This window comes from Aethalodelphis obliquidens, unplaced genomic scaffold (genome assembly GCF_003676395.1).
Source record: "Aethalodelphis obliquidens isolate GAN/ISIS:26980383/991018 unplaced genomic scaffold, ASM367639v1 scaffold21, whole genome shotgun sequence".
NCBI classification, from domain to species: domain Eukaryota; kingdom Metazoa; phylum Chordata; class Mammalia; order Artiodactyla; family Delphinidae; genus Aethalodelphis; species Aethalodelphis obliquidens.
In genome coordinates, this window is record NW_020837965.1 from 17512885 (window position 1) to 17537884 (window position 25000).

Below are 25000 nucleotides of genomic sequence, written 5' to 3' on the forward strand. Positions count from 1 at the left end.
AGCCCTTCCAGTGACTGATTCACTCCAGTTGCTGGGTCCCTGTGTTTGGAATGCTGAACTTCCTCTGGAGACCCCTGGGCAAGTTACTTTTTTGCTCAAGTTGTAAAATGAAATCTCTCAGAAATGCCCCAGTGAAATCACAGAAAATTCTGAACTTGAATCAAATGAAACATGGTATTTCCAAGAAATCCATAATACTTGAAAAAAGCCTCTGAATAACTGAAAGCATAGAGACAGAGGAGAAGTCCACCTAGAAAACCTCCCACTTCTACCTAGTGGTGGGGACAACATTGCTTCGATAACTGAGGGCTGTGTGCTACCTGCTAAAACAGACTGTATCCAACTCAGCGGGTTCTATCCAAGCCATTTATTTGAAACGCCAACTATATGTAGGATAAAGTCAGTGTTACATGCTTGTCAGTAACAGTAGAAAAATAGAACCAGTGAAAACCTTTGTACAACTGTAATGATACTCAAAAGAGAAATGTATCATTTTACAATGCTTCACACAGACGAATTCAAGTTTGGAGGTACCTAAATAAAAATACTATATATTTCTTTAAAAAACACTATGTACATTTGAAGCGTAAACAAGTTTTACAAAGTACTGGTTATGCAGGTTGTAGAAAACACTTGCATAGGACATGAAATCAGTTTAAGAAAAATTTCTGAGCCTTTAGCATTGAAGGCACTTGACTTTATACCAGTAACAGCACAACCACAAGAAATGCAGTGTTGTAGAAGATACCACCTCTCTGATGCACAGACGTGGTACACAAACAGCAAGTGGAGTTCAGGAATCTTTATCGTTCAGCCACCCCACCTAAGAGCAGGATTCCGTCCCACGTGCCCATGGAACCCAGATACACAGTCACGTGCAGGTACACGATGAAGCTTCCAGAGCTCATTTCAGCTCTTAGACAGAACCCACGTAAACACACAGACACAAGAAGTTATTTTCAAGACACACACTTGCAAGTAATCTTTCTATAGAAACGGCCACAGCATTATAATATTCAGAATATGGAAGATTGACTCATGGTCTGAGGCTTCTCTAGAGGAAAAGAAAAATCAAAAAACTTGCCAATACAACAATTACATAACACCTATTGCAATCGACAGGACAAAAAGACAACTAAACATTTCATAAAACACTGTTCGTACAACAGTGTTAATGGAAAATAATACAATACACTTTAGTGTGTGACGGTAATTCTTTTAGTAAGGTTATCTGTAATGAGGTTTTAAAGTAAACTCCTTAGTAGACAAAGTAAACCACTGCAGAACGGGGAATAGCACCCATCACTGCTGCTTTAATAGTAACTTTCAACAGTAAGTTGAAGGTCAACCAAATAATTAAAAAAAAAAAAAAAAGGCAAACATTTCCCTTTGAGTTCAGTCCTAAGATAAAAACATAAATGCCTTAGAATTGCAAAACCAGTATCTTACAAGTGTTTCAGGAAACACATTTTCCCCTAAAAGGCGGATTTCAACATGAAAATTCATATTTTGATGAGTAGTTACTGAGAAGTGTTCATCTTTCACCTCTAGAGACCAGCACGCGGGGATCATCTTTGCGTCCCGCTGCTGCCAACACGTGGGGGTCATCTTTGCACCCTGCTGCTGCTGCTGCATATGCTATTTCCCCTCCATCATCACCTAAATCCAAAGGGACACGTATGGTCCACTGCTGCTAGAGCTTGGACAACAAATCCAAAGAAAACTCAATAAAGAACAGTTTGTTAAGGAAGCATAAACAAGAATTAAGCAAAGTTTCATAGAGTTCAACCAAAAAAAACCCCAAAAGACTCAAATAAAAAGAACTCATTTAAAATCTACCTGGTTACCAAAATGTCAGGAGAGATTAGGTCTAGGGACATGCCTAGAAAAAGCTACAGGGGCGTGTGAAAAAGAGTATGTATAGTACATGGTAAATTCAAACAACGATTTTTTCAGGAATAATTTTTGCCTTTCATGCTGCTATCTTTTTCCCTTAGGAGTCACAGGTGACTCTGAACTGAAATTACTAATCAAAATCACAAAACTAAAACAGAAATATAAGAAACAGACCAACAGCATCTTGAAGAAACGTAGATCTTCTCCTTCCGCTCCAGGCTCTAACTGGTATTCGCTAACCTCGACACGGCGGACACCAAAGGTGGCGATTGTCTAATGGCCTGATTGTCCATGGCCTCGAGAGGAGATCTGGTATGTTGAGATTTGGTTCTCATGAAATTTCTACACCGAGTAAAATGCTAGGTCCCGTGGCCTAAATTTTATATTATACATGTTTATTTCTGAGAGCAATCTTACTCAGACTTCACATTTATCTTCGTACAGCACTGAAAGAATTTAATGCTTAGTAAGCATTAAAGAAAACTGAATAGATGGGTTCAAAAGCCAGAGGCACATAGCTATTCAACCTACCCTACTGACCATACTTCACAAGATACATTAAAAGTCCACTAACACCTACCCTAACACTAAACCCACATCTGTTCCCCTTCTGGAAGTCACAGCAGTCCACGATCCACAGCGCGTTTCTCTCTATACATAGAGTTTAGCCAGGTATGCTACTAAATTATTAAAAGCAAACTTCATAAATTAAATAAAACTATGAACAGTGGCCACTTCTTTTATAATTATATTTTAGGGACGTGAAAGAATATTTAATAAATTTTCAGAAAAATGCATGTGTGGCACCAGTAGCTCTCGTCTAACATTTTTTAAAAAAACAGGTTGGAGATGAGAAAGATTTCCCCCACCAACTATGTCTACTCACTCTTCTTTGCAGTACCAGCACAGCACAGTCTGAATTCAGAATAGAAATTTAAAACTGTATCAAAATAATTCATGTCAACACATGTATATAAATACACATTAAGGAATATGATGGAATTAACACTTTGTGTTTCTGAGGAGAGACAGACTGAGATTGGCTTCAAAAGACACCGTCATCTATCATAAAGTCAAAAACCTACTAAAAATGAGAACAGAGTCCTAACGTTTTTCATCTTTAAAAAAAGGAGCCTCAAAGGCGACGATGTGTAGCCGACCTCACAGTAGCCTGGTGTTGACTCTGGGAGATCTGGGGCTCGGTGTGCAGCTTGGCCGACATCGAGGGACGTACGGGCAGCAGCTAACTAGCCAGGCAGCAGAGCGAGTGGCAGCGGTTTGCCGGTGTAGACAGACAAACTGATGTGTTCCCATCTTTAAGACTACCTACTGTTAGGATTTTTTAAAATGTCAGATTATTCCTGAGTGTATATCCACAGGGTAAAAGTAGGAAAAGATTGTAAGAGAAACTACAGTTTCGGGAGAAATCAGAGTTCTTGACACCCAATAGAAACCTATTTACTTAAAAGTGCATGTCATTCATTTATATGGTAGCTTGTAAAGGCTCCCTAGCCCTGCATAGTTTTAGAGTGAGTGTGAGTGATTCAGAGTTTTTTATATATATACATACACAGAGAAGAGGCTCCCAACATCCTTCACGGGAGGGAGTGTTCAGAAAGTCTCTTTTCTTCTAAGTGCTACGGTTGTGTGTGTATGTGTAAAAATAGAAAGTGAATGCTCAAATAATGCTGAAGTGATTTAAAAACTCAAATACTAATGTATTTACATTGGAGAGTAAGAAAAAAACAGTCCTTAGCTCACACATTGCCCTTCTAAGGGAGGGGATCTTAAAAGATCCCATGTGCTCAGTGGTTCAGTAAAATCCCAAACCAGCGTCCCCAGTGGAGTTCAAGTAGGACATGTAGTATTTCACCGAAGGAAAAAAAAAAAGGTTTCTTTTTCTTTTTTGGTGACAAAGCATTATGCATTATACAACAACTTCTTTAAAGGAAACCAAAATTCAGACACACTTTGAAAAACACTTAAAAGAAAATATCTGCTTACAAACACCAAATGACATCCGTAAGGCTGAAGCCCTTTTGTTTTTTTCCCACAGAGAGCAAGACAACTGAAGGCAGCAAGCAGTCACTCCCCCGACATCTGGAGAGTCGCAGCTCAGAACCGGCAACCCCGCAGGGCAGGCTTAAGTTACTTCGCTAATTCCACTTCTTTAGGATTCCAGGAAAGCCGATCGCTTTAGAACCTCATCTAGTGAAACTCTAATCCACACTACCAGAATCTGCAGTGATTCTAACAGCATCTGCACTGTGAATAAAGCAACAGCTTGAGTCTGGACACAAAAGGCTTTTCTCCTTCTTGTTCTTTACTGAACCAGGAAACTTCAGGATCCTGACTGGATTCCTGCTGGAGGAATGAAGACCAGCTCCCAAGACTCATTTAAAAAGTACGACGTTAGATTTATGAAGACTGAGCAGGAAGATTTCTGAACTAAAACGATTACTGAAAAGAGAGGAGCATTTTGATGTGCTGTTCTTTGGAATTTCTATAATTAAAAAATAAACACAGAACTATTTCATAAGAAAATACATCTTAGTGTGCAATCCAATGCACGTGGAAATTGCTAGATGAAAGGTAAAATGCAAAAAAGTATGAAAATACAGTCCTTTAAATGTGGCAATAAAGTTTAACATACTGATATAAAAACAATACAGATAAAAGTACAAGTGCAAAAAAATTCCATCATTTGTAAAGAGAAAAAAAAAAAGTGCCAGCTTGCTTGCTCTTAAAAATGCTTCCCCCACACAATTGTTCCAACACAAAACAGACGCAGCATTCAGAATAACCCTCTTAGCATGCCATGTCTAACAGACGTGTATATACAAAAACTAGAATAAAATAACGTGAAACTGAGTTATCAGCTGGCATCAATACTCTAAGTTGTTGGGTTACATCATAAAATGGGATGTTTCACATCTCAGGCACAGACGACTTGGAGGTTGCTCTCAAAGGGCAGACTTTTTGTAGAGGAAGTCTGGCTTGCTTGGTGACCTCCTTCCTCTGCTGATTGAATCTTCCCTTTCCAAATCTGTATTTCGCTGAGCTCCATGGCCCAAGGACTCGCTGTCTGCCAGTCTTCTACCAGATCTCTCTTCTGGAGCTTCAGAGCTACATGCAGAATGTGAAGGTCTGTTAGGAGTCAGCCCAAAAGTCAAGTCAGTTTCCACTGCTGTTCGCCCCCTGACATGGGCTGGACCGTTGCCGGCATTTTCTGGGGCTGCCAAAGGAAAGTCCGACCGCTGGGGAGGCTGCTCAACAACATCGAGGTGTACCGGCTCATTCTTTTGTCTGTGCAGATGCCCATCAGGGGAAAGTGGATATTCTCTCCTAGCTTCTTCCTGCTTTTTAGGAGAGGTCTGGCCAGGTAGGTAGGCTGACTTTAAGCCACTTGGTGATGCCTTATTGTGGCTATACAAATCGGGACCAAAATATCCACCTTGCGGAGGGGAAGGGCTGCGTCTGCCAGGAGCCGGAGTAGACGGTCTACAAGCAGCGTTCGAGAAGTCATAGAAATCTGGATATTCCTGCTGATTTTCTCGAGTGTCTGGTTTTTGCTCTAGTGTGTGTTTCTTTCGAGATGTGTGTGTATGCCTCTGTGGAATACACGATAGATGCTGGGGAGGCCCTGGTCCTACTTCAGAAACTGACTGGCTTAATTCTGTGTCTACAGCGAGTTCGGGAAGCCTCCTGTCCTTGAGTGACAGTGTGGACACTCCCATGGCGATATCTGGCATTAGATCATTTAGCACAGGCTGTGTACACTGCAAACAGAAACAAAACAGGGGGAGGGTTAAAAGAAAATGGCCCAAGACTCCCTCTTTTTCAAATGATGTTCACTGACTTTTTTTTTTTTTTTTTTTTTGGCTGTGCCACGCAGCTTGTGGGATCTTAGCTCCCCGACCAGGGATCGAACCCAGGCCCCCGGCAGTGGAAGCATGGAGTCCTAACCTGGATTCCATGGACCATCAGGGAATTCCCCTGCTTATTTTTAAAATGATAAAAATATAGAAAGCTATAAGGCAAAACCCCCACAAAAACCCTAAACTTCCCTACTTGAGATAACCATTGTTATTAGCATTTTGAAGCAGTTCTCTCACCTTTTATATTTTGCACACATATTTTCATAAAATTTAGTGCATATATAACACTGCCATTAATACTATTTAAATTACTGCATACTGTTCTCCACTGTATTGATGAGGCATGACTTCTCAACCATTCTTCCACTGTTGGACCTTAAGGTTGTTTCCAATTTTTCATTATTATAATCAAGACTGTAATGAACATACAGATAAAACACCTTTGACGGGAGTTTTAATTAAAATATAAAGTAGGACTTCCCTGGTGGCGCAGCGGCTGAGAATCTGCCTGCCAATACAGGGGACACGGGTTCGGTCCCTGTTCCAGGAAGATCCCACATGCTGCGGAGCAACTAAGCCCGCGCACCACAACTACTGAGCCTGCACTCTAGAACCCGCGAGCCACAACTACTGAAGCCCATGCGCCTAGAGCCCGTGCTCCGCAACAAGAGAAGCCACTGCGATGAGAAGCCTGTGCACCGCAACGAAAAGTAGCCCCTACTCGCCGCCACTAGAGAAAGCCCACGTGCAGCAACGAAGACCCAACACAGCCAAGAATAAATATATTTATAATAAATAAATAAATAAATAAAATATACAGTAGTAGAACTTTTGTAACTGAGGGCCAGGCCAGTAAGATGGGAATTTGGTTTATTCAACACTATCAATCTTTGCTGTTTCTTCTTTTTGGAGGGGTTCGGGGGGACAGCAGGGAAAGCGGATAGAAGGGTATAAGGTGAGGAAGGACCGTAATCTGACCCAAGGCGTACACTACCCCACAGCTTCCAAAAGGCCATCTTTTAATGAAGATTCCCTTAACTAATACATGTACCTTTTGTTCTTCTCTATATTGAACACTATTAACAGTATGTGACTAAGCAGGCAGACTTAAAAATCACCACTGTTTTTTTTCCAAATGTATTATATAAAACAGAAATTCAGCCTCTAATGCAGTACAAGATCAAGCAAAGAATTCTTGCTTAATTTACTACCTACTAGCGCTAGCGACTGTGATTTCCAGTCAAATGAGTGTTCTGATGGAATAGCTTGCTAGAAGCAGAGACATGCATGCGGGTTAATTTTCTGCCCATTTTATGAATGAGGAGTCTTCTGCCACATTGTTCCCGATGGTATACTCAGCTACAAGTAGCTTCCCCTTCCTGCCCCAACAAAGCCTTTGGTAGAATAGAGGTCGGGGCCAGACTCTTGACACGTGCTTGAACAGTAACGGTAACGTCATCTGCATTGTCCAGTAACCCCACCCTTCCGGATACCTGCACGCGAACATAAGGGAAGGCCCTGGCCTACTCCCACCGCAAACACCTCGTCTCTCTTCTCCGTCCTTTTCCATCCCCCTACACTCTCTTTTTCTCTCCCTTTTCCATACTCCCTTAAGTCTATGCTTTCAGCTTGTCAGTAACACTTCTGGGCGCCGCTGAGTCCCAGGGGCCAAGGAAATTGCTTCTAACATTCCAGAAGCTTGTAATTTTAGGTAGGTTACTGAGGTGCAAACTTACCACTTGTCTCTCAGATACTACTGCTGCTGAGGCGGCGGCGGCGGCTACCGTCTGTCTCCCCAGCCCTGTGGTGCCGGGACAGTCAGGTCCTGCTGCTTGAACACCTGGCAAACAGACTGGAGGGGGCACTGCTTTAGGAGCTGCTCTGGAGTGAAACAGTGAATGATTACAAGGATAAGAGAACGAACGTGAAGGGTGTTGGCTGGGAGGTCTTTGTCTCCAGCCCGCTTTGAGGTGGTGATGGACTGGGGTAGCTGGGGGGTGGTACGGCGGTGGTGGAGGTGGCAAGGGTGGATGGAAGGCCACAAAAGAGTCCGGATCTGTAAACACGGTTTCTGCAGCGGGGTTACTGCTAACTCGACATCTCCCAGACTGCCTCATTGTCAAGAGTGGACTTTCATCTCCAAAACGTTCATCAGGAAAGAACTTGTGAGGATTCTAAGAAAGAATGGGGGGGTAAAACAAGGTAGGATATTTGTTAGCAGATTTCCTGGACAGAAATTTACAGGCTGAGTTAAGCGACTACCTAGGAAAACCACATTCAGCAACAGTAAAAGGCACAACACACTTTTCTAGGCCAGAAGCCCAAGGAAAAATTACCTCAAAAACAGTATAAAAGGGTAGAGCGCAGCAGCTATCAAGGAGAGCAGTGTAACTGAATACTCCAGAAAGCAGGTCAGTAATCTCTTGCAAGATTATGTGATAATCAAAAACAGGAAATAAAACCTAATGCAAATATGTCTTTGCTAAGAAAATAAAATTAACATTAAAAACAAAAGGAGGGGGCTTCCCTGGTGGCGCAGTGGTTGAGAGTCTGCCTGCCGATGCAGGGGCCACGGGTTCGTGCCCCGGTCCGGAAGGTCCCACGTGCCGTGGAGCAGCTGGGCCTGTGAGCCATGGCCACTGAGCCTGCGTGTCCAGAGCCTGTGCTCTGCAATGGGAGAGGCCACAATAGTGAGAGGCCCGCGTACCGCCAAAAAAATAAAAAAATAAAAACAAAAGGAGGAACTAACACACCATTGTAAAGCAATTACACTCCAATAAAGATGTTTAAAAAATTAAAAAAATTAAGAAATTTTTAAAAAGGAGGAAAAGGCATATAAGTGAGGATTCTAGAACTTTCTGGCAAAACATCTGTACACTTTCAGTCTGAAATAAAAACTACAAAATACTATTCCTTACCTATTATATAGAAATAAGTTTGATTAATATTTTGATAAGCACTAATGGAAATTCTTAAACTGTAAAACTTACACAATTTAAGAGATCAAATTAAGATACAATTTAGAATGGCAAAGAGAATAGAAATGAACAGAAAACAAGCCTGTTTTAGAGATAGAAACCACAGTAAAAATTGAAAATCGAGAACCTAAAAATGGTGGAAAAAAAAAAAAAGAACCTAAAAATGGCCTGCTCCTTGCCTAAGGCCACCATACCATGTTCCCCTTTGAAAACTCAGGCTAAAGTGGTTTGCTGTTAGTGGCAAGAAAACAATTCAATCACTTGACCAGATGAAATTAAATTTTATTTTAGGTTCTACTTTAGTTGCTGTGAAGACTACTTTACACATTTTATACAAAAATGCTACTGCTTTTTGTACCAAATAATTACTAGAAATGGGTTTCTTCGTGCTAGTTAAAAAAAAATAAAAAGCACTCATTCCTTGATTCTCATGCTTATAGGGTTTGAACCATCATGCAAAAAAAAAATTCTTATAATAAAGGGGAGGAGAGAGGGAAAAAGAGAGGCATATGGAAGGTCTGTTAAGTATGTAGTAGGCTAAAACCTGATACCTAGTGACCAAACCAGGGACAGAAAGCAGAGGAAGGTCAGAATTTTCTACTTTCTCTTCCACTTCTGTTGGGCGTACATACCATGAACTTTTAGCAGTTAGCATTTATGTGCTTAATATATACAAGAGGCATAGCTGCTTTACATACAGCAGCTCTTATCTTCACAACAATTCATTTTACAGGTAAGGAAACTGAGGCACAGAGTGGTTAAGTAACTTGCTCCAAGTTAACTAATTGGTAAGCAGCAGAGCCAGGATATAAACCCAGTTCTCACTCCAGAGACTGTGCCCTGTCCACTCTACCACACTGCTTCTCACTGGGGGCTTTCAGGTCATCCAAGACACCAGGGACAGTCAAAGAGCATGTACAAAGAAAAAGACATGCTACAAGGGCTCCTTGGGATATGTAAAATACTGCCTGAGTGACAGTCAAGGCTCCTTATATTTTAATCTTTTTTCAAGTATAAAAAATTGAATATTTATTTAGAATGAGAAATTGCAAATTTTAAAATATGACATATAACACAACATCACAAAATCCAAAAGAATACCATACTATTTTTATTATTAATAATAACTGACAATCTATCACAAGGCTCCCTATTTTAAATGGTTTAGTGCCGTTTCCCACCTGCAAGAGCTCTGCAGCAGCATCTGCAAGCCCGAACTCTCTCAATACTCGAATCTGAATTTCATAGCTCACTGTGGCGCCTTCCCCACAGTTAAGTGCGTAGGCTCTCTGCACCTGCTCAGTGTGTCGTAGCTCCTGCAGACGTCTGACCATGTCTTTCATAATGAGGAGACGAGGAACTGGAAGAAGAGAAATAGTTTGTAGGCACAATACCTGAGCTACACAAAAGACCACCTGCTGAATGCAAGAAAAAAGCATGTGTTTTGCATCAGAATCTTCTCATAAATTTTTGATAGTATTTTAATTTCCTGGATAGTAATTTATATACTTCTAATTATTTTTTAAGGTTTTAAAATTTCACTGTGTCCAAAAGGCTCTTGGTAATACCAAACAGCTCCTGAACTGCATTATTAGTTCACAGCCCAAATAAAATTTTACTTGCATATATTCTCTTCTGGATCTCAGGATATTTCAAAAGTCTTTTAAATATATTCATTCTTTTATTCAAATAATTTTTTAAGTCCTGACTATCCAAAATATGATCATTCGTTTAAGTATAATGCCTGAAACAAGGTTACTGCCTTACCTGGGATTTCATTTGCTACAACCGAAGGAGGGCTTGACTGGTTACTGCTGATCTGCTGGTGGCTGATCACGTGACAGCACTGTGGCACGGCATTATTGACCATGTAAAGTGTGTCTGGCACATTGGACATTCTAACCATTCTCAAACGCACAAGATCTGTTTGTTCCACCATCATCTCGTCTAGCACTGACTGAAAACAATTCAGTATTAACAGAATTAGTCAACCTTACACCTCTGCTAAATCACATTTAGAGAAAGATCGCCACCATCATCATATAAAAAGGGAATTAATTTATTGTTTCCAGTGTATGAAGCTTAAAATTAGTGGTGAAAGGAAAAAGTACCCTAATCTCTTTAATTTTTTCCTACCTCTTTAATTTTTTGTTTGTTTGTTTTGTTTTGTTGCGGTACGCAGGCCTCTCACTGCTGTGGCCTCTCCCGTTGCGGAGCACAGGCTCTGGACGCGCAGGCTCAGCGGCCATGGCTCACGGGCCCAGCCGTTACGCAGCATGTGGGATCTTCCTGGACCGGGGCACAAACCCGCATCCCCTGCATCGGCAGGCGGACTCTCAACCACTGCGCCACCAGGAAAGCCCTACCTCTTTAATTTTTAAAGGATCTTTTTGGAGCATCTTTGAAAAGAAAGAATCATTTTCTGAAAAATCTGCTTTTTTTTTTTTTTAATTTACTTTTATTTATTTTTTTCTACATTGGGTCTTCGTTGCTATGCACGGGCTTTCTCTAGTTGCGGCGAGCGGGGGCTACTCTTTGTTGTGGTGCATGGGCTTCCCATTGTGGTGTCTTCTCTTGTTGTGGAGAACGGGCTCTAGGCATGCGGGCTCAATAGTTGTGACTCACGGGCTCTAGAGCACAGGCTCAGTAGTTGTGGTGCACGGGCTTATTGCTCCGAGGCACGTGGGATCTTCCTGGACCAGGGCTCGAACTTGTGTCCCCTACATTGGCAGGCAGATTCTTAACCACTGCGCCACCAGGGAAGCCTGAAAAATCTGCTTTTAATTGAAGTATTTGAAATTTGAAGAAGGGATATAAAATTAATCAGAAATAACTTATACATAAAGTTACTATAAAGAAAACAATGTATATATGTATATAAATATACATATATATGTATATATGTATGTATATACAACAATGTATATAAATATCAGAGCCAACAAGAAATGCTCAAAATATAAAATATTAAAGACTGATATTAAATTCAACAGACCTATACATAAACCTAATTGTTAAGTAAGTTTCAGATGAATCTATCTCAACAAACTGCAGAACGGTCAAAATGGCATCATGTAAAAACATTTTCCACATTTACTGGGGGCATTTTTCTGCTTATGCATGGGTACAGGAGGACTGTCTGATCAGCTTACTGCTGCTCCATTTTGAGACAGAGCAGAAGGGAGGGTAGATCTAGATTATTACGGGCCTTTTATCACCAGACTCAACCTTCCAAGAGGCCTCAGCTGCTTGAGTGACTTTAATCATTGAACTTACTTCAGAAAGACCAGACCCAACCATTCTGCTTTTTTCCTCTGTTTTACAACTATTTAAAGTGTCAGCTACTCGGGGTGGGGGGGAGGGATAAATTGGGAGATTGGGACTGGCATATACACACTACTATATATAAAATAGACAACTAATAAGAACCTACTGTATGGTACCAAGAACTCTATTCAATACTCTGCAGTGACATATGGGAAAAGAACCTAAACAAGAGTGGATAGGGACTTCTCTGGCAGTCCAGTGGTTAAGACTTTGTGCTTCCAATGCAGGGGGCACGGGTTCAATTCCTGGTCGGGGAACTAAGACCCTGTGTGTTGTGCGGTGTAGCAAAAAAATAAAAATAATAAATAAATAAAAAGAGTGGACATACGTATAACTGATTCACTTTGCTGTACAGCAGGAACTACCACAGCATTGTAAATCAACTATACTCCAATACAAATTAGTTAAAAATAAAATAAAATTGGTAAACTGGAAAAAAAAACTGTCAACTACTCAATAAGGGATAGATTATCAACCTATTCAATAAAATAAACCTCTCACAAATCCTTTCATAGACATATCTTAAACTAGGGACTCCAACAATAAAAATGAGAAAAATTTTAAGATAACTATGTTTCTATACCCAAACACATTGTTTTGCCTGTTAATTCATTTCATTAAGCTTACTAGTGATTTCTGACTTTCAAAGACTGTCAGTTCCTCAAAAGGTCACCCCAAAGATCTTACGGCTGAACATTTCTAATAAAAATTGCAGTATTTCATCTTCCATTACCATATTTACGTGGCGAGTTCTTTATGTTATAATATACATAATGCCAACTTTTTACTTAATAGGCCTAAAATTTTGTCTTAGTTTGTATACTTATTCCAAAACTAAACACAATTTCCAGCAGCCACTACAAAAATATGTTACAAGAAGTCATGGCATTTCTTTAGTTTACAAAAGGAAGAAAATATGTATGCAATCTTCTTTCAAACATTTCTCCCACCCTGAAGATCACAAAATACTGATGACCATTTCATTAAAATGAAAAATTTTTTCCAAGCTAACAGTTTGCAAGAAAAACTGATGAGAAAAATGTAAAATGCAATTTAATATGACCTAAGTTATAAAAGTAAAAACATGCTTGATAACTCAACATTTGGAAAACTCCTCTGGTGAGCAGTCAAACTAGAATTTACTTTCACTTTCCCTATTATTGGACATTTAGGCTATTTCCAAATATTTAAGTGATACCACAATAAATGTCTTTGTGTTTATAGTGTGTAACAAAGTAGTCTAACATCTTAAAATGGTTTTTATTACCTTTGCTTCTTCTACATAGGGAGAGAACAGTCGAGGACGAACATATATTCCAGCATTTTTTTGCCGTAACCAGGCATTTGACTTTCCGCCTTCTGTTGTAGGAAGCATATCTGATGGAGGAGTACTAATCAAGCCTCTTTTCATCTTGAAAGAAAAAAATTTTTTTTTGAGAAACAGAGATTTGTGTAGCACCACAATATTACAAAGATAAAAATAATTATACCTATAAATCAAAATGTTTGAACTTTAGCATTTAAATACAAATTTAGGAATATATGTGAAATTTAAAAATACTTCAAATGTTCTATAATATTTAAAGGATTCAGCAAGCCATAAAAAGGTACTACAATTTTCCATTTTTCTCTACATAGAGGAATGATGTTTTAAAAACAAGAGCTGTACTAATTAAAAATATAATGAGTCAGACTAACTTTCAGAACTCTTAATGAGAACCAATTTGTTTTTTTCCTTACTCATCTGGGAACTGATTCCTCCCCACCTTACGCTCCTCAAGACAAAACAAACATATTCCTGGGCCTGTATCTACAGTACAAGGATGGACAGTCTGCACGTGATTAGGGGCAGGGGCTCTAAGGGAAGGAGAACGTGGCTCAAACCCTAACTCTCCATTTAACAGCCACGTGACCATGGACATCTCCTTTTACCTGGGCCTCACCTTAAGGGCCCCTAGGTAGCCCTGGAGATGGGACACTGCACGACTAACTAAATGTGGTGGCCCTGTTGTTCCCACATCTATGCTAGGAGACTATAAATCAAGTCCTTATAGCCCATGAGGTGACTGTGAAGAGTAAATGAAGGTAAGGAAGATAAGCAGCGCCTGGCACAGTGCTTAGCATACACTGAAAGGGCGTTATGGTTCACAGCCATTATTAGCGAACTTTTACTGGGGACTTGCTATGTGTTAGGCAGGGGATTAAGAGCAGAGATATATATTTTCTAAGTCTATTAAACAAAAGTTCTAAAATTTTTTTCTAAACCAAACTCAGGGATCAATTTGGTTTGGGTCCCAGGTTTTAAACAAAACCAAACACTGTTTCTTTAATATTATTCTTGTTAAATATAATAAACGTCTAATTGCTGCATTAAAATCATGTTGAATTAAAATATAGCAATAGACATATTTTGAAAATAGGAAAAAAAACCCACAACTCTAATCTGTTACAACTGTAATAATGTTGATATATTTCCTTCCAGTCTTTTTCAAATGAATTTTTACCTAACTAAATTTTAGAATACATAAAAATACACATTTTTCGTATGCTAACACATATATATGGAATCTAAAAAAGAAAAAAACATGGTCATGAAGAACCTAGGGGCAGGACGGGAATAAAGACACAGACCTACTAGAGAATGGACTTGAGGACACGGGGAGGGCGAAGGGTAAGCTGGGACAAAGTGAGAGAGTGGTAGTATATATATGGACATATATACACTACCAAACATAAAATAGATAGCCAGTGGGAAGCAGCCACATAGCACAGGGGGATCAGCTCGGTGCTTTGTGACCACCTAGAGGGGTGGGATAGGGAGGGTGGGAGGGAGATGCAAGAGGGAGGAGATATGGGGATACATGTATATGTGTAGCTGATTCACTTTGTTATAAAGCAGAAACTAACACACCATCGTAAAGCAATTATACTCCAATAAAGATGTTAAAAAAAAAGGTAAAAAACACCCCACATTTTTTTATCCTTCTTTCTAAAATTATATTCCATTATTATGTTGCTATATTAGTCTTTACAACCATTGGTCAGGGCAGGCAGCAAAATTTTCTGTCAGGGAGTCGTGCTGTAATTTATTTTCCCTGTTATTAGATATTTAGGCTATTTCCCAAAATTTAATGATGATGCTACCAATGTACCAGCTATATCTCCCCTATGGAACAGTAATATTGTTTCAAAAATCAGTGACCTAATAGGTAAAAAAATGATAACTTACTGTTTTATTCTGCTTTCTTTGGTGTGTGTGTGATGACTAGTGAGACTGAACATTTTTCTAATCAGAGCGTCCATAAATATTTAATTATTTTCTTCTAGTTTTTCCATATTTCAACGTAACATTTAATTCTTCAATCTAACAGGGATTAATTTTGTGTGCAAGTGAAACGAGGGTTTAACTCTAAGCACACTTCTTCCCTCTCCCACCGATGGGTTAGTATAGCACTGCAGTGATTTGTGATAGCTCGCTTATTATATGTTTAATTCTTATATTAATCAGGATCTTTTTCTGGGCTATTTTGTCTTCTCTATTATGCTAGCACCACAGATTAACAGAGTTTTAAAATATACTTTACATTATGGAAGAGTTATCCCTCCTTAATTATGTTCTTTTTAGAGAACTTAAAAGAATTCTTATCAGTTTTTTTCCAGATGACTTTTATAATGTTTCTGTGCAGTTGAATAATAAACTATTATGATGTTTACAACATCATATTAAAGTTATAAACCAATATGTGAAGAATATTTATTTTTCCCATCCATTAATTACAGCAATTCTTACAGTCTAAAAAATTCACTTAAAAATTTTTGAAAGTAACAATCAGTCAGCTCCATTAATTTTTACCTGAAATACAATTATAAGATTCATCCCTTTTACAATGAACTAATCTCCTTCTCTCCTGCTCTCTGATTTACTGCTATTCTTAAAAAGTCTCCAAAGGTAATTTCTACCCTTTCCTACTTGATCTACACTGATAAATGGCTGGATCAACTCCACTAGAAACTATCCTCTTGCAAAAGTGAGACTGACATCCACTCAACTCTCATCCACCAAACATTTATTTGTGCCATGTGCCAGACACTGGGGACACGATACAGTACAAAACAGACATCTGTCTCTGTCCTCATGGAATTTAGTTTCATGATACTCCATTGGTAGAAATTATTTACAATGATTTTAAAAAAAGACACTTTCTTTTCATGAAAGGGATAAATGAAAAAAGACACTTACTGCATCACTTAGGACTTCACTGTTTATAGGTAAAATATGTTCAATTCGCACAAAAGGTAAGAGAGAAGAAAGGATCTCTCTAAGCTCTTCGATGTCCAGGTCTCGTCTTTTTACACCTCTCTTGTTCACACTATGAGCAGTGCCACTCAGTAAGTTTGGCTCTACGACAGAGACAGAAAATGAGGAGTCTCCAACCAAATCCAGATTTTCAGAGAAAGGCTTGCTTTCTTCTCTGGTACACTTTCAGTAACACTCTTTATATTAAGTATATCTGCTTTAAAAAGCGTTATAAGTAAATTATTTTTATGTCTTAAGAAGTTTTCATAATAGCGATACTCTCAGACAAAGAAAAAAGCATGGTGTCAACAGTACAATAACATTCTTTATGATTGTTCTGCATTAAAGAATACAGAATTCTTTTCCATATACTAACCCAAAGGAGAAAAAACGACAATCTATTAAAATCTAGTTTGACCAAGGGCTTTTTCTTAAGGTTTCTCACTTTGGTGACCAGTTTTTTAAAAAGTACAATAAGGGCAATGCAGGCCAAATGTTACTTCTGATCACTGTAGGTTATCAGTACGCTCATTAGGTTACTATGTATGTTTAACAGCAATTTAACGAGATTCTAAAATTATATCACCTGGAATCTTAAAGCAGCAAAACCTAATGTACACTCTATTTGACTTTAAGAATTTTATGAGCCTCTAAATTTTCATAATATGGGAATGTTAATGCATAAAAGTGAACCTTTTAACATCGGACGTGTAATACCACTGTCCAGAGCAGAGAATAAAATGTTTTCTTCATTGAGTATTAGTGAAAGGGGGAAATCTGAAGTGTATATATATGCTTTTGATATTGAGGTGGGAAGGAAATTTCATATTTGGGCAATTTTTAATCATATCTTTAAACCAGGGGGCTGTATATTTTTCTTCCTTAAAAAAATAAGATCTTTATCATTCACAAATATAAATGCTGGATTTTTTGCAAACACTACAGGCAAACTGGTATTTCCCTTAAATCACGTGCTAGATAAAGAGAGAGTAAGATATTTTTGGAGTCATTCAAAGTAAAATTATTGCACGTGTGTGAAACAGGGGTTTTTTTCCTCTTGTCTTGCTATGCTTTGGCTTCAGTACTTGTAAAAGACACTGCTTTTCAAAAGAAATTTTTTCTCAAAGTAGTGGTGTCCTGGTTTCAAATGAAATATTACAAGAAATTCTCAAATATGTAACACCTAAGGGCAGAAACCTTATGTATGAAGGGGACTGAAACAAAGGGCACCCTGGTTGGTGCAGCGTCCTCCTCATCCCTGTGAAAGAGCCTTCCAAGCACAGGCTCCGGACGCGCAGGCTCTGGACGCGCAGGCTCAGCGGCCATGGCTCACGGGCCCAGCCGCTCCGCGGCATGTGGGATCTTCCCGGACCGGGGCACGAACCCGTATCCCCTGCATCGGCAGGCGGACTCTCAACCACTGAGCCACCAGGGGGGCCCAAAACCACTGTTTTTTAAGGGAAATTTTATCAAGGATGTTCATTATCTGCTCAAAATAAATATGACATTTCATCATTACCAGCCTTACATCAACGAACAAGCCTATGATGATTATGTAGCATTATATACAGTCAACTCTTGTTATCTGGGGTGGTTTTGTTCTCTAAAGCCACCACAGTTAGTGAACACTGAACCACTGCTCCTTAGGGAAACACAGGGTTAGGTCCCTGTGAGCGTCTGGTCACATTAGTTTTGTTAACCAATCAAGACATAACCTTGTTTTATGTGTGTTTCTGTTTAAATACACCTTATTAGTACATATTGTTGATAACAATGAACTCACAGCCAACAGCACTGTAACTCATGCCTGAACTATGCTTATCAACACATATATTTTCTCCATAAGGCACATCACAGCACTCTTGGACTTAGGAACACTAAACAGTACTAAGCATTACACTAGGAGGCCATTTTAGACCCTGGGATCACCAGAAAAACCCATAAAGATGTGAAAAACACGGCACTAAAAAGATTATGAAAAGGACACTGCTTTGAGAGCTGAAATAAGATGGCAGAGTGTCACTCTGTTCTACCTTAAGCTGGAAACGTATGACTCAAATTTTGTGTCACTTTGCACATCTCTGCAAGTGAACATGCAAGTGTCATGAGTACTGATTTGGGGATCACAAATAAATTTTAGCAAGTAGGTGAATGTGAAAATATAGAATCTGCAAATAAGGATAGACTGTATAATGGCATTTCAAAAATGTCCCAAATTAATAGTAGTGGTTTTTGTATTTAAAAAATTTCAAATCTGAAATTGCTAAAGGCTTTTAGCAAAAGATAAATTAGGAGAAATAGGAGGACTGCTTTTGTTCCCTAGTGCTTAGGTAGTATATTAAAGGGACACTATAAAAAGATTTGAAGGCAGGTTTAGCTTGATTTTTTTTTTTTTGCGGTACGCAGGCCTCTCACTGTGTGGCCTCTCCCGTTGCGGAGCACAGGCTCCGGACGCGCAGGCTCAGTGGCCATGGCTCACGGGCCCAGCCGCTCCGCGGCACGTGGGATCTTCCCGGACCGGGGCACGAACCCGTGTCCCCTGCATCAGCAGGCGGACTCTCAACCACTGCGCCACCAGGGAAGCCCTAGCTTGATTTTTTAAAATATATTTTAAAATGTGGGCCGAACAACTCTGTAAGTGTACTAAAAAACACTGACTTGAACACTTTAAAAAGGTGAACTTTATGGTATGTAAATTATATTCATATAAAGCTGTTGAAAATGACAGGAAAGGGAAACCTGCATTTAATTTTTCTAATATTTTGATTTGAGTTCGCTACCTAGAGCAACACAATATTCTATGAAAGAAGGAGCACAGGTGGGTGGGCTAACCCTAGCTATAAATATAAGACTGCTGTAGAATCATAAGCTTCCAAAGTTTAGTTAAAATCATAAGCTACATATGATGCTTCTATCTCTTCTGCAGTATCCCCAGCTGGAGGCCATTCAAAAGGATTATTTCTCCTTTACCTTCCACAAAAATTTAAAATAAACAACAAATATACTCTCTTTGGGTAGTCATATATATATTTTTTCCTTGAGGTAAAATTCACATAACATAAAACTCACCATTCTAACCATCTTAAAGTGTACAACTTAGTGGGACTTTCAGTACATTTAGAATGTTGTGCACCTATCACCACTATCTAATTCTAGAACATTTTCATCAACGACATGCTTTTGTAACACTTTAATTAAATGAAAAATTTCACTCTAATACTTTCATAAATCAGTCAACATATATTATTAAACACATAGAAAGATAACATTAAGAGTATCACTTTAAAGTTGCAAAATTAAATTTTCTGGTATATTTATTTCTAATAAAGTATACCCTTTCCACTAAAGGATTCTACTGATTGTAAAAATTTGTTTTCACCAGGCAACAGTGGCAACTGTCAAAAGACTGATGTGCGGCATGCACTTCAGTAACTTCCAGGAAAAGCTTACAGTTGCAAGCTAGTTTTCTGAGCTTACCTCTGTCTGCTATTCTCTTCATTAACTGATGCTCACCCCATTTAATCAGATATTTAAGGATATCTTGTTCACTTGCCTATAATAAAAAACGGTTTACATTTATTTTAGTGCAATCAGATAGATGGTTAATCTCATTAATGACTCTTCCTAGGTCATAAAGTAAATACAACGTGCAACTTGTCACGCTTCACTCTTTACACTGGCTGTTTCCAATGTCTGAGCTAAACCTGTGGTGTATCAGCAGCAAATACACAAGACTGAATGCCATGTGTTTTGTCCAGTAACCTCACTCTTGGCTCTAACTAAATTTTTATTCTTATTTCCATCGTTATTTTTTCTTTTCCTGTTTTCTTCCCCTGTTTCAAATTTACCTTACTATATGCCTTCGATACAGCTGGCTTAAATTCTTTTGGGGACAATATGGAGATAAACAGATGAAAGTAAAAGTGTAAGGATACAGTGTGACCGCTATCTCCTGCAGGAGCAGAAAAAAACAAGTATGGCAACTTGTATTGGCAGAAGACACTACAATCTCCACAAAGTATGCTACTGAATGGCGAAGGACCCTTCAAGCACTGCCTGTGAAATGGCAATGTGCCCCTCATTCTTTTGTACTTTTTTTTTTTTGGCTGTGTTGGGCCTTCGTTGCTGTGTGCGGGCTTTCTCTAGTTGCAGCGAGTGGGGGTTACTCTTCATTTCAGTGCACGGGCTTCTCATTGCAGTGGTTTCTCTTGTTGCGGAGCACGGGCTCTAGGCGCGCAGGCTCCATAGTTGTGGCGCGTGGGCTCAGTAGTTGTGGCTCGTGGGCTCTAGAGCACAGGCTCAGTAGTTGTGGCTTGAGGGCTCTAGAGTGCAGGCTCAGTAGCTGTGGCGCACAGGCTCAGTTGTTCCGCGGCATGTGGGATGTTCCCAGACTAGGGCTTGAACCTGTGTCCCCTGCATTGGCAGGCAGATTCTTATGCACTGTGCCACGAGGGAAGCCCCTCTTTTGTACTTTATTTAAAATCTGAGGGCAAAATCTAGGCTGCTGTCCAAGGTTTTTACTTTCTAAGAAGAAATGCAAAGCTTCTAAAAACAATAATTGAGAGAACTGACAAATCCTAACTCCCATAATGTCTGCATCAGGACAGTGAAATAAGGTTAATGAACACAGATACTAAATAAATCAAAAGCAATTATGACAACATTTGTACTGCAATCAAAGCAATATATGAAGGAAAAACACAGATGCTAAATGGATTTTTTAAATCTTCATTTCTGACTGAGATGGAAGCATTTCATAATTTTTCTGGTACAAATACAAAGAAACAGGAAATGGCTCAATGAGTTTATGACTTCATAACATTAAAACTGTTGTACAGTTTCTAGCATAAAATTCATACAGCCAATGCAAAAAGAAAAAAAAAAGCTTGAACATATTCTACCTGAAAGTATTTTTTTACAATATTTTAAATCTATTGTTAGTTTAAATTACCTAATTATGAAGGACATAAAAGTCAAGGGCACAAAAATTTGCTTAAAAGTACTTCTGACTAAAAATAAGTAGTTGAAAACATTATTATACTTCAGCAGGACACACACATTGAGTTTTTATAAGCATTTGAGTAGGTCAGAAATTGAGTATTATTCTTACTTTGTGCTGCTTAAACTAACTATCTTCTGATACTTCACCAAATAAACTGTTACAGTGAATCTATTATTAACAGAAGCCAAGAGAATCACCATTGGGATATGCTTCTGACCTTGCCTTTTGCCTACTGTCACAACCCCTTTGGCGTGGTTGGTTAGGACCTGGGCCGGTTCACGATGCTGAATCATGGCGGCAGAGTGCACAAAGGGCCAGAGAGCTAGAAGGTTGTGGCTGCACAAATATGAAGAGGGTATTCCTGGGTGGGCTGATCTCCCTAGATGGGAGAGTAACAGAGTACAGATGGGTTTCTTGGTGCACCTATGAATGACAATGAATTTGAGAGGTGTATAAATGATTACCTGTAGGTAGTCAGACTGGATAGCAGTAAGCAGATGGTCTTTGCTGAGTTCATAAAAAACATCCGAAGTCATGACCTGGGAAAATTCCTCACAGAGGAAATGTAAAGCTTGTCGGTGTACCCATTTAGAGCCATATGGATGAGAGCTCCACTTGAGGATGGCAATTAAGGTATCTAATGAGATGCTTTCAGCAATGATATCCTCACAGCCTAAAAGAGAAGGCAAATACTTCTTGAGATTAATCATAAATATTACTTATTGAACATCAGTGTGTTAGACACCAACCTTAAAAGTATCAATGGTAAAAAAGAACAAGGAGATAAATAAAATCTCATGGTAATCACCAAGACTTGGTGGGATGGGGTAACAGTTGGTAACTGTAATAGATTATGACATCTATAGGGAATCTGCTGTTCCATAAAGACAGATCCAGAGAAAAAGGCAAGGAACCCTCATAATTGTTTAAGAAAATAAACATCTATGTGCAACTCAACAATCTGTATAAGACATTATAGTGGACGGCACTGGACCAAAGGGGAAAGAAAGAAGAATAGGTAGAAATGGTACAGTTTTGGGAACTGGCAAGAGGAAGGCTTGGATGACACCTGACTGATAAGAGAATCTACCCTTGGCGGTAAGACAGGTGGGCTATCTTCTAGGAACTATGAGGACATCTGTTTTTTGTATTATTCTAATAAAAAACCAACACTTTGCATCGCCGATAGTTTAATCCCTCAGAATACAGATAAAATACTGCAGTTTTTTGTTCATCTGGTGAACTAAAAAGAAATATGTGGTTTAAGTGAAAAGGACCAGGATCCTGGAGAAAGTGACTATGGCACCTTAAAAGCTCAAAGAAGAGAAGAAGAAAATCTGAGGATAGTCATCTAGTTTCCTTAGGAAAGATAATTTCAAAATACAAAGATAAAATGTAAGTAAAATTACAGTGACAAAGACTGTGTAAGGGAAAATGGCTAAAGTTGGACAGAAATTCTTCACAACTAAGTTTACTATAAAATAAAAAAAGAACCCCAATAATGGGGGGGGGTTGTTTAAACACCACCACCAACAACAACAACAAAAATGTGGCTAAACAGGTTGCTGTCTAATGAGCTCAGAGGCTTAAAAGATAGAGTAGTAAAAGACAGAAAGGGCAGCAGTGAACTCTGGAGACTTCCAAAGCTCAAAGTTCTTGTGAACCTATGAAAAGTGAAAAGAGAAAGATAACAACTCCCATTTTCAGGTGACATAAGATCATTAGGAACCAATAGCGAGTCTGTAAAAAGTAATGCTTCCTTCCCTTTTCTGATATGGTACCAGATAAGCAGAATATCATAGAGAACTGTATAACCTGATTTCTGCAAAGCATTTAACAAAACACTTCATGATGTCTCTAGACTGTTAGCTACAGAAGACGGGGACCGCTGTCTTCACTGTATCTCTAGCACCTTCTACCACATGGTAGGCATTAAATAAAAATTTGCTGAATGTACAAATGAGATCTTTGAAGATAAGACAGAAAGATGTGGAGGGATGATAGAACAGTGGCTAACAGAACCATTTGCAAGTAGCACTGATTAACTCCCGGGATGGAGCGGAGAGTCTCTGTCTTTCCAATGTTAATCAAGAATTTGACTTTCTCTTTCTGACACATATATATGGAATCTAAGAAAAAAAAAATGTCATGAAGAACCTAGGGGTAAGACGGGAATAAAGACACAGACCTACTAGAGAATGGACTTGAGGATATGGGGAGGGGGAAGGGTAAGCTGTGACAAAGTGAGAGAGTGACATGTACATATATACACTACCAAACGTAAAATAGATAGCTGGTGGGAAGCAGCCGCATAGCACAGGGAGATCAGCTCGGTGCTCTGGGACCACCTAGAGGGGTGGAATAGGGAGGGTGGGAGGGAAGGAGACGCAAGAGGGAAGAGATATGGGAACATATGTATATAACTGATTCACTTTGTTATAAAGCAGAAACTAACACACCATTGTAAAGCAATTATACTCCAATAAAGATGTAAAAATAAAAAAAGGAATTTGAATTAAGTTGTGGAAAGTGTGCTTCAAAGTCTTGAGATGACCTAAAGCTGGGAAACGCAGTTAAAAATACACTGGATAAAATGATCATAATTAGCTAAAAAGATGGATCGAAATGAAGATGAAATCTAACTAAAAAAATCAGAAAGTTCTATATTTAGATTAAAGAAAAGCAACAGCACAGTAAAAGACAGGGGCGAGCTAGCTTAACTATAACCGCTTATTTAAAGATAATATCTGGGTATGTTAACTGAACAAATGCAAAATGTGACATGGCTGCTATAAAACTAAAGCAATCTCAGGCTTTTAAGATACAAGCATAGAGTCATAATCAAAGGAATAATGTTGCACTGCTCTCCTGTGGGGTGCTGTGCTCTGTTCTGAGCCCTGTGTTTAGACGGGCAATGACAAAACTCCAGAATTCTCAGAGGAGGGTGTAAGTACAGTGGAGAGTTTGAGACCTGTTACTGAAGAAAAGTTCTGAACAAACAAGATTATTATTGATTTATGTAAGGGAAACCTGAGGAGAGACATAAGAGCTATCTTTCAATGTTTGATGGAACCTCATGAGGCAGAAAAGAAATGACCCATTCTCTGTGGTTGCAAGGGCAAGTCCTGGGAAACACTTGATGGTAAAAGAAGAGAGATTTTGACTCATTATTAAGAAATTTCTAACAGTTAGAACTGCTCTCCTTACCTCCCCTCAACAAAAGGATCCCTCTAGAAAAAGGCAGGAGCAGAGGCTAGCTTGTCGCATCAGGAGTAGCGTACCAAGAACCCTTACACTGGGTATGGAACTAAGGTAGGAAGACATCCAAGCTTTTTCTGCCACAAAGATAAAATCGTTTTTAGAAATAACAGAGTAAGCATAAGAGTAATTAAATCTAAAGATTAAAGATGAATTTCTTTAATCTAAACATTAAAATGAGATCCTTATAAATGAAATCTGCATGTAAACAACACCAAAGGCATGAATATGTGCTGATGAGAAGTGGGAAATATGGAAAAGTTCTGAACAGTTCTCAAGATTTTACTGTAAGCCTTGAATGCCAAGCTGAGGACAGGCCTCGCCCAGCAGCCAGTGGAGAACTCCCGTCAGTCTGCTGTTTTAA

General features: G+C 39.1%; 1 protein-coding gene across 4 annotated transcripts in view; it reads right to left on the bottom strand.

The window, feature by feature from the left end:
• Window positions 1-352: 352 nt before the first annotated feature.
• Window positions 353-25000, bottom strand: part of BTBD7 (BTB domain containing 7) — an 81187-nt gene continuing 56539 nt past the window's right edge. For 3 of the 4 annotated variants that reach the window (XM_027120414.1, XM_027120415.1, XM_027120416.1), the window contains exons 4-11: window positions 21843-22051; window positions 19854-19929; window positions 16320-16480; window positions 13347-13490; window positions 10520-10709; window positions 9934-10112; window positions 7511-7948; window positions 353-5675 (exon numbers count right to left, since the gene is read on the bottom strand). In XM_027120414.1, coding sequence (XP_026976215.1) covers window positions 4860-5675; window positions 7511-7948; window positions 9934-10112; window positions 10520-10709; window positions 13347-13490; window positions 16320-16480; window positions 19854-19929; window positions 21843-22051 — 2213 coding nt within the window. In that variant the 3' untranslated portion in view covers window positions 353-4859. The remainder of the gene's footprint in view (window positions 5676-7510; window positions 7949-9933; window positions 10113-10519; window positions 10710-13346; window positions 13491-16319; window positions 16481-19853; window positions 19930-21842; window positions 22052-25000) is intronic. The other variant, XR_003435621.1, reaches the window with a different exon arrangement.